Genomic DNA, 13,361 nt, shown 5'->3' with positions numbered 1-13,361 from the left:
CTCAAGATTCCATATTCCCTCTTTCTTTCAAGCCTTCAGTGACATACAAACTTGTTTTTTGCATAAACTTTAATGTGACCTACAAACCTGTATCGTGACCTACTACTCCACTAAAATCAGCCTTCCGTTGTTACGTCAGAGCAGTTTGTCCGTGCAGAAGGCGCCCTGGCCGCCAGCCAATCAGGGCGGAGTCGGATGTGACGTAGCCTCAAGCGCTAGGAAGCGTTCTGGCCTGACGCGCCAAATTTCAAAGGACTTCCTCCTTGAAGGAAAGAAAAGCAAGAGGAGTCGCACCGGAGCTGGGCGATAAAATACTACGAGACGGTCAAACTCGTCCCCGGGTGGAGAGGCTCGACCTGCCGGCTGGCCGACGCCTGTGTGGAGGGGGAGACGGAAACTGGTTGTGTTGCCGTTGTGAGTCGCAGCTTTGACTTCCCTCCCGTCCCACAAGGAACCAACGTCAGCTAGCTCGCTCCTGACAAGCTAAAACGCAGGGGCAGCGCTTTTCTCACGGCGTCGATCGCCGATAATCAACACACTTTCATGCGAATGCGAGCGTTACGTGAACGTAGTTTACGTAAAGTGAGTATTTCTCCTAATTGCTGCGGTCAGAACGCGTCTAGCTTTGTGTTTCTTGCTTGGTGACCCGTGATGGGATCGAACCTGCGTGCAACTTGCATGAGGAGCGCTCCAAAGTTTGCTCCCTGAGTGCTCCAGCACGAGTCAATGCAGCATGTGGTTCTGCTCCGGTCCGGCCTTTAATTAAACGACTTCATGTCTTTATGTGTTCCAAATGTGTCGAAAATGTGTTTGTCGAGCACTTCTCAGGCGTTAAGTGGAGCGTTTTTTCTGTTGTTGTTTCCTTTCAGATGTGTCGGTGCGCAGTCGTCCCACCCTGTCAGACCTCCTACCTGTGAGGCGGATGATGTCATTGATGTCTGCAGCTTAATCTCCCTCTCAGGCGTGTCTGGGCTCCCCTGACAGCTGTCCTAACTTTGCTTTATTAAATGTCAGAAGTGGAGCTGAAGCCCAACGCTTGTCAGGCTTCCAGGAAGCTTTCACTCCTCATGCTTTCAATGTTTGCCGCACACTTGAATTAGCAGCCGGACACCTTAGAGACGCTCTTCATTCTCAGATCTGCCATCACACAGCCTGGGCTCCGCGGGGGGGTCGGGGGTGGGTGTGTTGGAGCTAGCAGAAGCTAATTTCCACACTTGGCTGGCTTCTAGAGTCGTGGTCCTGGTGAATTATTCATGAGCTCCCAGCAGGATCTCAGCCTCCATGTTGATGCAGACACCTGTTGGTCAGAGGCTGCGGTCCTGCCTGTAACCTTCACGCTCCCTTCTTGCATCTTCAGAGTCGGTTGTCCTCTAGCCTCCAGTCCTAGAATGGATCTCGGCCTCCTGTAACGGGCCGGTGACAGAGTGGGTGGGTGGGCACACAATCCAGCCCCGCCGCCATGCTGTCGGGGGTGCAGCCTTGCTTCCAGTTGCTTCGGATCGGCTCATCGGCGGGAGACTCGGCCAGGGACCTGTACACATTCAGGCCGGCGCTGAACCACTCCGTCTTCCGCCTGGGCCGCGCCGCCGAGCTGTGTGATGTCACGCTGGACTCGAACTCGGTGTCAAGGATCCACGCCGAGTTACACGCTGAGAGGGAGGTGAGCGGAGGTGATGTGGCGCCGCAGGAGGAGGGCTGGAGGGTCCACATCAAGGACAGGAGCAGCCATGGTGAGACACACACACACACACACACACACACACACAGCAGTCTACCCTAAACTAAGACGGTCCCTACCTAAATTAAATTTTGTCACATAAAGGGGACTTTCTCTTCTCCACGTGGACCAGAGGTCATGTTAAAGGGGTTCATTCTAGCAAAGATCTCTGATAGCGAACAAAAACAACTACTTACACACACACACACATCTCACAAGAGCTTCCTGTAAACACACACACATCTACACACACACTTGTGAGACGATGTCAGACTTGCAGCAGCAGAAGAAGCAGGACTACATTCGTGTGACAGGCATGCAAATTCTAAGAAAACACAAACAGCGTCTTTGCTGATGGAACAATAACACCTGCGCTCTGACAGCTGCGCACACGCACACACACACACACACACACACACACACACACACACACACACACACACACAGCTGTTTCACCCCCGAGTGCAGCTGAAGGAAATGCAGAACGCTCACAATCAACACTGAACTGAATTTATTACCAAAACGTCTTCAAAAACAAAACCAACCCCCTCAAAAATGTTCCTACCGTTTATTTTTCTTCTTCTTCTTAAAATCCAAAGGAAGCCATTTTAGTAGGAAAGTCTTCAAACAGCTTCATCTCCCTGATGGCTGAACTCCATCGTGAATCCTCTCCAAAAACTGCTGACAAATGTTAAGGGGGAGGAGTCTGACGAGAGTGTTTTCACAAAGATTTTGTCAATCCTGTTCAGTTTCCGTTTCTGACGCGTTCCGTCGTGAGAGAGTTTCAGGGAGACGAACGCGAAACATAGGAAAGTGGGCGTGAACGAGCAGCAGCGGGTGAACGATGGGAAGAGCACAAGAGGACAGACATAAAATAGCAGGGACCCCCGACCTGATCTCCAGCGAGGGACATGGAGACTGAAGACTCGGCGGACCCTTGAGCACCTGCTCCGCCCCCCCCTGCTGACTTCCTGTGGTGACCTGCCAATCATCGTCCTTTCAATTTAAACAGATTTTACAGATCGTTTGTTCTGTTTTTTTACTCTTCACACGCACGTTTTCTCAGGAAGCCGCGGGATCAAACGATCAGAGGCGGTCGCTCGGGCTCCTGCGCGTCACGTCCGTTGTTAGCGACGTCGCCCCGAGTTTGTGTTTATCTGCGAGGGAGGGGGCGTCTCCTCGATGGGAAATGAACGGTCAGTTATGGATTCAACGGTTGCCGTAGCAGCAGGTGATGGGAGGTGGCTCTCGGCGGTTAAAGCGCTCCAGCAGGCTGGGACTTCTCCAACTCACAACGTTGGCTGCACCTCTGACAGATGCGTTTGCTGTGATCGCTCGCTTGTAATCTGATTGCTCCCTGGTGCCTGCGTAAATAAACGCAGGTGCGTTCATGGCAGCCGACGCGCGTGCATCTGTTGCTCAGATCACGGTTGGGTGGAACCCAACACATCGGTGAACATACTACTCTAAAGATTTCAGCTTCCGGAGGAGCGACCATCTTGTTCAGGATGAACGTTTGGATGAAGAGAGAGGGAGACGGAGAGGAAGGTGGAGCGAGACAGCCTTTCACTGAGCGCCTCGGCGATGGCTCCTGTGTCATTAAAGTGTTATTACGTTAAAAGCAAATACACTGATCCTGCTTATCAGTGAAAATAATCCAGATTATGATTTTTGCCGCCATCAAGCAGCCCCAAAAACCTTTTTAGAGTGAAGAGAGGTGAGCATAAAGACGAATGTCAGGGCTGCCGCAAAGGACGAGACGTGAGAGGTCAAACTCTCCGCCCGCTCCTCCGGAGTCGAGAGCGCGGGAAGTAGGCGGAGGTGGAGAGGAAACTGGAGCCTTTACTTAAAGGTAATCTAGGCTGAGGAGCTCAAACTGCTCTTACTACTTCATTTTTCAAGTAATTTCACAGTCTGTTTCCCACACTTTTCATTTTTGCTATTAAAATGAGACGTTGGTATTCGGCGTGCGTTTCTCATTTCGTGCCGTGCCGCCACGGCTGTTTGATTGCCTTGTAGCCTCCCAGCTCCCCGGTTCGAGGTCCATTTCACAGACTGTTTTATATTTTCTCTCCATTTTGGAAGCTGTAAACACACTGATTGGCAGCCAGTGACTTTGTATTTATGCTCTGCTCGCTTGGCTTCTCCTCCGGTTTGACAGACGGTTTAAAGTTCTGTGATGAACCTCATCGAGTCGAGCCGCTTCTGTAGGACTGATCATGTGACTTGCTAGACATCTTACAGCTAAGCCCCCCCCCCCCCCCCCCATGTTGCTAGGCACTTGGGTCAATGAAGTCCGCCTTCAGCCTGGTGTCCAGTCGGAGCTCTCGGACGGTGACGCGCTGACCTTTGGCGGGCAGTTGACCTCGGGGAGCCCTGAGTTCTACTTCCTCTTCCAGAAGGTCAAAGTTCGTCCTCTGGACTTTGATGCCATCACAATTCCAAAGGTATTTTTTTGTGTTGTTCCTTAGTCACGAACAGAATTTCCCTCAGGGATGAGTAAAGTGTTCTGGTTCTGATTCTTTGCAGGAGACTCCGTGGTGATGTCACTGGTTTTACTTTGTTTACTCTGTCGTTTCAGGGGTTGTTTTTTTTCACTCATTCGTTCCGTGTTTCAGCACTGTTTTGGGTCGAAGCTCACACATTGTTCCACTGCATTTCATCCAAAGTGTCTGTTGGCACGTTAGCGAATCAGAACTTTTACCTGTCGAACACAGAGCTCTCCTAACTTATCCGAGGCTTCGGTGCGTGGACGACTCGATCCAGATCACCTGCACCGCCTCAGTGAATCTCTTAGTAGCAGGAGAGAGGGAGGGCGGCGGGGGGGGGGGGGGGGGCGGCGGGGGGTGAGGGACGGGAAGCTTTAGTGGTGTTAACATCTTATTAGTCTCTCGTTTGCAGCAAAGTAAGAATCTGTGAACGTCTAAAAACTCCTCTTTTTTTTCAGCAGTGAGCTGGAATGATTCTCTGATTGAAGCCGCAGGAGGAATCTTTTAGGGTGGAACATTCGTCTGTTCGGTCGTTCAGGAAGTGGCCTTTGCAAGACCACAAAAAACTATCTCGAGGTGACAGGACGAGCTGAATTTATTCCTCTAGAATTTTAGGAAATTCTGAAACTTTGCTCAAACAAAAACCTGAGGTTTGGAGGGAAGTCTTGTTGACAGCCGAAGTGACGCGGGGGCGTGTTCTCTTCCTGATGTGGTGATTGGTTGGTGTTTGATGGATCCTGCACACCACGCATCTCAAAGCTTCAAGGAATCTTAAATTTCCTTTTTAAAAGTTTATTTTATTTTTATCAAACCTTAAGACCGGCCTTTGTAGCTTCAGGCATTTGGACTCGAGTGTATTTCGGTCGTATTTTTCAGAAATGTACATTTTTTTTAATCCTATTTTCTAGGCGGGAACCTTTTCTTCCGACTTACAGAACCGGATCCGAACCAACCTGGACCGCAAGGTGCCGGCCAAACTGGATCTGTCCAAGCTGTCCATCAACCGAGCCACCGTCATCCTCAACTCCATCGGCAGCCTCAGCAAGGTGAAGGGCAGCGCCTGGACCTTCAAGAGGAGCCACAGCCACGAGGGGACAGTCTCAGACCCCGGCTCCTCCTCCTCGCCTCCTCTCGCCAGGAGCATCTCCTCTCTGCTTCCTCCCTCCACGCCTCCATCGTTCGCCTCGGTGCCTTCGCTGCCGTCGGCAAAGTCCCTCCCGCCAGCTTCCAGGAGCAGGAGGAAGTCTGCTCACACGGTTCTCCTGGAGGACGACAGCTCGGACGAGCCCAGAGGCAGAGGAGGTAAGGCTCTTCAGCGCTCCTCCAGCATCTGGACCAGGTTTTTCTGGATCCAGTAACAGCAGCCGCGTTCTTCTTCTTCAGTTCTGGCAGGAGTTGTGGAGGACGGACTGAGAGCGAGGGGGAAGAAGCGGCGGCGACTCTATAAGTCTGAGTCCGAGGATTTCAGCTCGCCTCCACCTCTTCAGCTGCAGCCTAAAGGCCACAGTGACATCAGGCGACCGCTGGAGGCCAAACCCTTCCCTGTCGGCATCAGGACCATCGGCAGTTTCCACGGCGCCATGACAAACAGCAGACTCAACCACCACCTGCTCCAGGCGTCCTTCACCAAACCTGCCATTCACAAACCCGCGGTGGAGTCAACACGCCGTGTGAAGACGGTGATGCACGGCAACATCGCGGCCTTCCGCCAACAGAAAAGTGCGCAGGGTTCACAGCCAGCGCTGAGGGGCCGGCGGAGGGCCAACAGCTCTCCGGTGTTCTCCCCTCTAGTGGTGGGAGGGGAGAACTACAGCCTGGCCTCACCCTCAGTGAGGGTCCGAGCAGAGGAGAGAGGCCGGGTGCAGTTCAACCGGTTTCACCATCAACCCGGGTAAGAAGCCTAATCCAGATCAGAACCACGTTACTGTCTGACTACAGCTCCAGTCACAGGAGTGTGTGCACGTGGGACTCAACACTTGATGTTGTTCTTTCAAACTTTTACCTCAATAAAGTGTAGCAATGGTTCTTTTTATCCGTTTAAACGGCACGTTCGTCTGTGACATGGTCTGTGCTGGTGCTGTGATTGGACCCAGACGTAACTGGGTCTGCAGCTGTCAACGTGCAGTAGCGCCCTCTACTGCATGATGGTGGGAACACAGAATGCCAAAAAACCTCGTCACTGGCGAGGAAGTAATGAGGACGAGTGAGCTGCGCTCCACATGTTAGGCTGGGTTTAAATTATATTAGCGACTTGGACATCCTGGAACAGAAAGTAAATATGTCATGGTGTTTGACTCGGCCGCTGCAAATAGATCTTTATGAAATTCATTTTTTACAGTGTTTTAATTTTGTCCTTTCACAGCAAGCGACGAGGTCGACCCAGGAAACACCCGCTCCCTCCCCGCCCTTCTCTTCCCTCTCCGTCCTCCTCGTCCTCGTCCTCCACCTCCTCTGCTTCATCCTCTTCTGGCTCATCCTCTTCCTCCTCTGAAGATGAGGACGATGAAGAGGACGAGGAGGATGAGGAGGCGGCGGCGGCGGCGGCGGTCGGGGCGGTGGAACCGTGCGCCGCTCCCCAGTGTCGTCTGCCGCAGCAGGACACGGTGCAGTGGATCCAGTGTGACGTGTGCGACGCCTGGTACCACATAGACTGTCTCCATGTGGACCGCAAGAAGCTCCTGATGGACCCGAGCGCCGACTTCCACTGCGGCTGTCGCTGAGGAAGAGAATTCAGACTCCAGACGCCACGTTTGTCCCCTTTTTAATGTTTGTTTCCATGCAGCTTCAGGAAATCAGTAGACTTGGAGATGGACTCCATCGTCAGCCAATGAGCCTGTTCATGACCACCCAGAGACGACACAATGAAATGTTGGTGAATGAACCCCCCATGTTGGACCAGTGGAGGATGAATGGGACGCTTCAGCCCTCCAAACATCCTGGCATGCCTGAGTGCTGTCGTTTTACCGGCCAGATGAATTTTTCAGTTGGTGAACATTCTAGCGGCACAGCTGCCCCCCCCCCCCCCCACGCCTCCTGAACTATCCGAGGGCGGCCGCAGCCGCCTGAGAGGGCGAACGATGCTCTAAGACAGTTAACAGCGTCAGCAGAGCTGCGTTGAGGTCTGCCCCCTGGACGATAAGCGGGTGTTCGTGCAGACGGGGAGGACGACGCCGTCTCTGGCTGCTGGACAGATCAACAACATTTGAGGTGATTTGTGAAACGCAGCTTTTCTTCTTCAGGTCTTTCAGGTGTCCACACCTTCACACTACTGAGCGCTCAGATCACGCTGGACTCTTGTTGTTTTTTTGGAGTTCTTTTTCCTCTTCCTGGGTGAAATGGACTGCACAAGGTGCTGCTCGAGTAGAATAAAATCCAGTTGTTGTCTGAAGCACCTCTGACGTTATTTAATTTTGCATCTCTGCTTGGCGGTGGCTCACCAGGACACCGGGTGTCTCTGAGGGTGCTTTCACACCGGTCCAGTTGAGTCCAGCTCTAGTCAGGATGTCATGCCGCGATGATGTCATCCTGATCCTAATCTCAAAAGAACTGAGTGGCAATCAACATGACCACACGTCCCTTGAATGCCACAGTGACAGAAAAGTAACCACGAAACTGCGGCATGTTCGGACGAGCACCAGCAGCTTGGGGAGAAGGCACAAACGCTCCGGCCTGGCTCGCCGTGACGCATCAGAGCGACAGGTGTGAAAAGGCCCTTCAGCGACGTCTTAGAGCGGCTTCCTGCACAGTCACATGACCCAGTGACGTTAACAGACGACGTTAGTGGGTGCCCCGATGGCCGCGGCGGCTCTCAGCTGCCAGCTTGTGCTTCGTTCAAACCACTATTGCAGTTTTTAAAGTAAAGAAGGATAAGCCAAGCACCTCTGAAGTATAAATGTTTATGAACAGCAGGAACTGCAGTGCTACTCTTTGACGTCGCTGCAGGACGAGAAACGGCCAGAAACGTTAGAAAACAGAACATCTGGTGGCTTCTTGTCTCCATGAAGTCTTTGTTTGCTCGGTGCTTCTAAATATGCTGCTGCAGTTCGGTCACAATCTAACAACTGATCGCCACGGCGTGAGAAACCACTCTGAGTGCGGTGAGTTGGAATCCCTCTGCTGTGATTACTCCGGCCTCTTTGAGCCTAAATCTTCATCGTCCAATCCATTATTTTTCTTGTTGTTGTTGTTTTGATCTGCACGTTGAAGGTGGAAACCGATTTTTTTCCCTGTCCTGTTTTGCTTCCGTGTTAGAACGTCTGCGGGTTCTCCCTCTTGCACCTCCTAAACGTTCCGTCTTCAGCTCGTCTCGTCCGTCCTGGGTTCGAAAACCCGCCGAGCACCAGTCTTCTCGTTTTTCACCTTTTGTGTGCTGTTAAATTAAAAATAATAAATAAATAATTTTTTTGACTTGCCACCAAAGGAAAGTCACAGGCGCCGCTGAGTGTGACACGTTTTAATTGGTGTGAAGGCAAAATTAGCAGAGCTCTGAGACGTAAACCTGTGCGATGTGAAGGTGGAGCTGTGGTGTCAACGGTGTGATAAATCCCCTCGCAGTCACAAATCCGACTCGGCACATTCAGAGTTTATGTCCTGGGGTGTTGCAGACGCTCAGCAGCTGCAGTTCAGTTCATAAATGGGCGGTTGGTTAACCAGCGCATGCATTCCATGCAATGTTGTGTTCTTTCTCTACAAATTCACATTTTAAAACTAAATTTGATTTGTGGTCGTCTTGTTGGATCGTTGGTTTTTTTTGTTTTTCTTTTCTTTTGCCCCCCCCCCCCGACATTTAAATGAAATGATTCATCTGTTAAACCATCTGGGGAGCGCCGACCTCCCCCGGAGGCAGCAGTGGAGATGACAAGAAATAAAATGCATTGTCAGAATCTTGCAGGAACCCCCGGCTCAATGTGACGGGAGCCTCTCCTCACGCTGCACTCTTCAAGTAAGTTTGGAGAAATTCAGGCCTGATGGTTGTTGTGTAAATCTGCAAACAATTTAGCCAACAGGAATTTAGAATTTTTTTTTTTTTAAAGAGAAGGTTTTAATAGCAGCCCTCAGGCACTTTGTAGAAAAAAACGGATACGAAATGACAGGAAAGCTTGGGTTCTCTGTCCGTCATCGTTATCGGCACAAATGAGTTTTCATCAAAAATGAGCGTCATGGGCTTTTTTTCCTCATGCTTTGGAAATAAAGAGCCCTTTTGTGTGTTTTTCAGTTTGTCGAAAAAGGGGATTGTCATACAAACTTTGTTGTTTTTTATTTTTTTCATCAGTCGATAATGTCTGGTGGGCAAATCAGATGGAAAAAAAAAATCAGCACATCTGATGTCAGCAAACAAACAAACAAACAAACAAACAAACCCAAAGGCGTCTCAGGTGAAGAGTGAGATCCAACCAACCGGTCTGTTGGAAAACTTCATCCTTGAGTGTAAAACTAACTCGTCTTGCTGACCCGTTGACCCGCGGAGGTGTGCCGAGCCAAAGGAGCGTCGGTCATCAGAAGAGCATGTAAACGGCAGCGATTTCTTATTTGATGAAGGTAAATTATTAAAACTGCAAATCTGCACGAGTTTCTATTTTCCAGAAAACTGCAAGAGTTTTTTTTTGTTGTTGTTGTTTTGGGTTTTTTTTTGTTGTTGTTGTTTTTTTTCTTCACTCAGAAGTTTTCAGTCTTTGGTTTTTACCGTCCGCACCGTTGGCTGTTAGAATCCCAACCCTGCTGGACTCTGCAGTAAAAGTACCACTTGAGTACTGGAGAGAGAGCTCAGACTGCGAGCCTCACGTGAACCTGACTTTCACACGGTGCTCACGTGACCGGAGCGTTGATATTGTAGGAGCGCAGTTTGACCTTGTGGCCTTCGTGCGGGATCAAACTCTGCTGATTCTCTCCAGAAGTTCAGAGATTAGCTTGCGCGCGTCCTCCGGCTTTCATCTTCACAGCTCTTCTCTGGTCAAAGACTGGAATTGATCTTTTATTCTGTGTCGGCTTGAAGACGAGACGGACGAAGTTTCAATCTTGTTTTTCTCCTTTTTTTGTATTAAGATACGACACCCCTCCCCCCCCCCCAGCTGCGATGAGACCTTTGAAATTATCACAAAGAAGCAAAGACAACATCACGTTTGTTTAAACTTCTCGATGGATTCGTCCTCTCGCTTGGCGCTCGCCGAGTTTCCGGTTTGATGATCCACTCAGCACGCTTCTTCATGCAGCACTTCTTCTTCTTCTTCTTCTTCTTCTTCTTTGTTTTTTTACTTCCAAGTGAAAGAGCTCACACTCTTAAAAACACACACACCAAGAAATGTTTCTGTCCCAAATTTTGTTCTCCTGCTTTTCACGCCAACATGAATTCCGTGGTTACGTTCACTTTTATGAACAAAAGCCACAGAATTAGTACCCATAACTCCACTTGCAGTATCACTCACAGTACACCTGAAGTAAGAAATATTTATGTTTAAGCTTATTAGTACGTTTATAAACTGGGTCAATTTAGTCCCAGGAAGTATTGAAATAGCACACTTTAATATATTCTGCCAGAGCATTGGTATTAGTACTCAGTAAATAAAGTAAACTTCAGAAATATACTTGAACCCCACTCTCATATATTTACTAGATCCAACTTCATTTTTCTCAGCGATACTCTACGTGTTCCACAGAGTAAATGGAGTTGAAAATGCAGCTTAGGTGTGTTTTGGAGGAAGTTTTAAGTCCAGCCGGCGTTTGACTCCAGTAAGCAGCGTCTCACTTTGGAGCACAGCAGTATTTGAGAGTCTATCCAGTACCGTACACACACGCCGTACACCAACAGGTCACAAAATCACTCTTTATATCGTGTAGCACATTTGTACGTCCAGGAAAGCTATTAGACTGTGGCTGGCCGCTGGATAGATATATGAGATTATAGAGCTGGAAGGCCCACCGCCATGACCTGCAAAGACGGAGAGAAACAATTACATTTGTCCATCCTGTTTCCATAGCAACGTTGCTCACTCTCTTTCTCTTTTTTTTTGGAGGGGGGGGGGGGTGGTTCCTTATTCCTCAGTGTATCACTGGCAAATAACAGCAAATACTTTGCCAGCAAATAATATATAAATCTCGAGACATCATTAGGCAAAAAAAAAAAAAAAAAAGGTTTAATTTGCGCAAACAAACATCAGTTATTTTTAATCGATTTATTTGCATGTTGCATTCCACGGCACACTTGCTCAACTTTGGCAGCGTTTCGGCGTATTTCAGCCCGTAGGAAGAAAATAGTGAGCCGCCTCTGATTGGGTGTTTGTCTGCGGTGTAATTGTGTGTAGTTTGTGCCGCTGACGCTGGAGGAAATGAGTTAAACTGAGTGCATTGTGGACAGAATGTGTTTTGCTGAAATTAAATCAGTCTTTGTGTGATGGTTAAGTGACGAAACGTGTTTTATTTTCCTGCAATTTGCCTGTAAAATCAACGCACTTGAACGTGCACACAGAACGGAGGCACGGTGAGAACAGGATGCTGATTCTGTTCACTCAGAACTGAGGTGTGTGTGTGTGTGTGTGTGTGTGTGTGTGTACGTACATGTGTGTTTGTGTACACGTGTGTGTGCGATGGCTTACAACTACAGGACACATAACAGTAATAAGTGAGGGCATTTCAATCTTGTCTTGATGCTTGTAAAGGCAGAGGTCACCACAAGATTAAAGCAGAGGGCTGCCAACTATAAAATCATATTTTTCCTCCAGGCAGACACACACACACACACACACACTCTCACTCATACAAACACACACACACAGCATCCTTTTTTTTCTGTATTTGTCATCAGGCGCTCCTTCCATTTATTGGTGTTTCGGGGGTTCTGGTGTCACAGTAGCTACATTTATATCAACGTCAGTATTACAATATCAACCTGAATACTACAATACTCTCATTACGTTCCCTGGTCATCGTTGGCGTTCCCAGCAATCAGGCTCACAGGCCTGGTGAGGTCCGCCCTTCGTCACGTTACTGAAATGACACCTCAATCACATTGTAATGCACCAACAGAGTTTTTGGAGTGTTTTGCAACACATGCACTCGTAAAAATGCTTCACGGTGTAGGCTCAAGCTCCCAGCCAGTGTTGGAAACTTGAATCCAAGATCAGTTTCCTGCATAATTTGCAGGAAAACCTTCAAAATCTACCAACGGAGATGGTTTCAGGTCACCTGGAGCATGTCAGCGGGAACATGAACGAAGAGTCCATCAGAAACTCCTTGGAATGACCTCAGCAGTTGCGTTATTGCCGCCCGTGTTTAATCGCTGATCGTCAACAGTTCATTTCCACGAAATGTGTGTCCGCTTTTATTTGGGCTTATGATTTTTTTTTTAGTTTGGATTCAAGCAGATTGACTCTAGGAGAGGGATTCTATGAAAAAATACAGCTCCTGCAGACAGGCAGTCGACGACAATCATAGCTGTCCAACAACATGCTACTGTAACAGCAGTTAACTACAGTATAGTGGGAGGGAGTTTCTTTTTCTCCATGAAAAGATAAGTTCAAAATCTAAAAAGTACACAAAGTGGTGCATCTTTAGTACATTTTTTGTTATTCAAATCAACAGTAAAATAGCAGGAAATCCCTGTGATTTTCTTTACGTGTAAATGTACTGAAAATAGTCGTCTTAGTCTTTTGAAGCATAGCCACTTGTCCTTATTTCTGCTCTGGTGGAGGAAGGAAGACATAAGAAAAGTACTCTTTAGAGTACCAGCACACCGAGGTATGTCTCATATATCACCTTATGTATGTTTTATATATATAATATATGTATATTTGTGTATATATATATATGTATATTTGTACAATCCATGTTTCTTGCGGAATCTATCAAAATAACACGAAAGGTGTAAATATTTCATCTCATCTCATCTGAAGGAAACTTCAGGACAGTGATTTCAGTTGTACTGGATTTGTTGTTCCCTAGTAGCCCAGCAGGAGGCAGTGTTGGCTCAGCCCAGTCTGGCAGACCCCCACAGACGCCTGGAGCAAAGAACCAACACAGGAAAACAAATGTGCAGGGCCACTCCCTGCACACTACACCTAGAATGGAAATCATACGTTTTCATTATCCTGCGAAGAGAGCAGATTCAATTTCAGCTCAAATGCATGCAGGTGTGAGTCACCGCAGGAGTGGGAGGTGGATTT

The 13,361-nt window shown here is 48.6% G+C and overlaps 1 protein-coding gene across 1 annotated transcript; it reads left to right on the top strand.

Annotated features, from left to right (window-relative positions):
* Nucleotides 1–188: 188 nt before the first annotated feature.
* Nucleotides 189–9,353, top strand: tcf19l (transcription factor 19 (SC1), like). The gene is made up of 6 exons (XM_086193751.1): nt 189–414; nt 870–1,730; nt 3,995–4,164; nt 5,115–5,508; nt 5,590–6,097; nt 6,569–9,353. The coding sequence occupies exons 2-6, from the start codon at nt 1,460–1,462 to the stop codon at nt 6,924–6,926; spliced, it is 1,701 nt and encodes a 566-aa protein (XP_086049877.1). The 5' UTR covers nt 189–414; nt 870–1,459; the 3' UTR covers nt 6,927–9,353.
* Nucleotides 9,354–13,361: the final 4,008 nt, after the last annotated feature.

Source organism: Aulostomus chinensis, chromosome 22 (assembly GCF_037954235.1).
Source record: "Aulostomus chinensis isolate RoL2024-O1b breed Wild chromosome 22, RoL_Achi_v1.0, whole genome shotgun sequence".
In the NCBI taxonomy this organism is placed as follows: domain Eukaryota; kingdom Metazoa; phylum Chordata; class Actinopteri; order Syngnathiformes; family Aulostomidae; genus Aulostomus; species Aulostomus chinensis.
The sequence above is the reverse complement of the archived record's forward strand: the minus strand, read 5'-3'. Positions and strand labels throughout refer to the sequence as shown.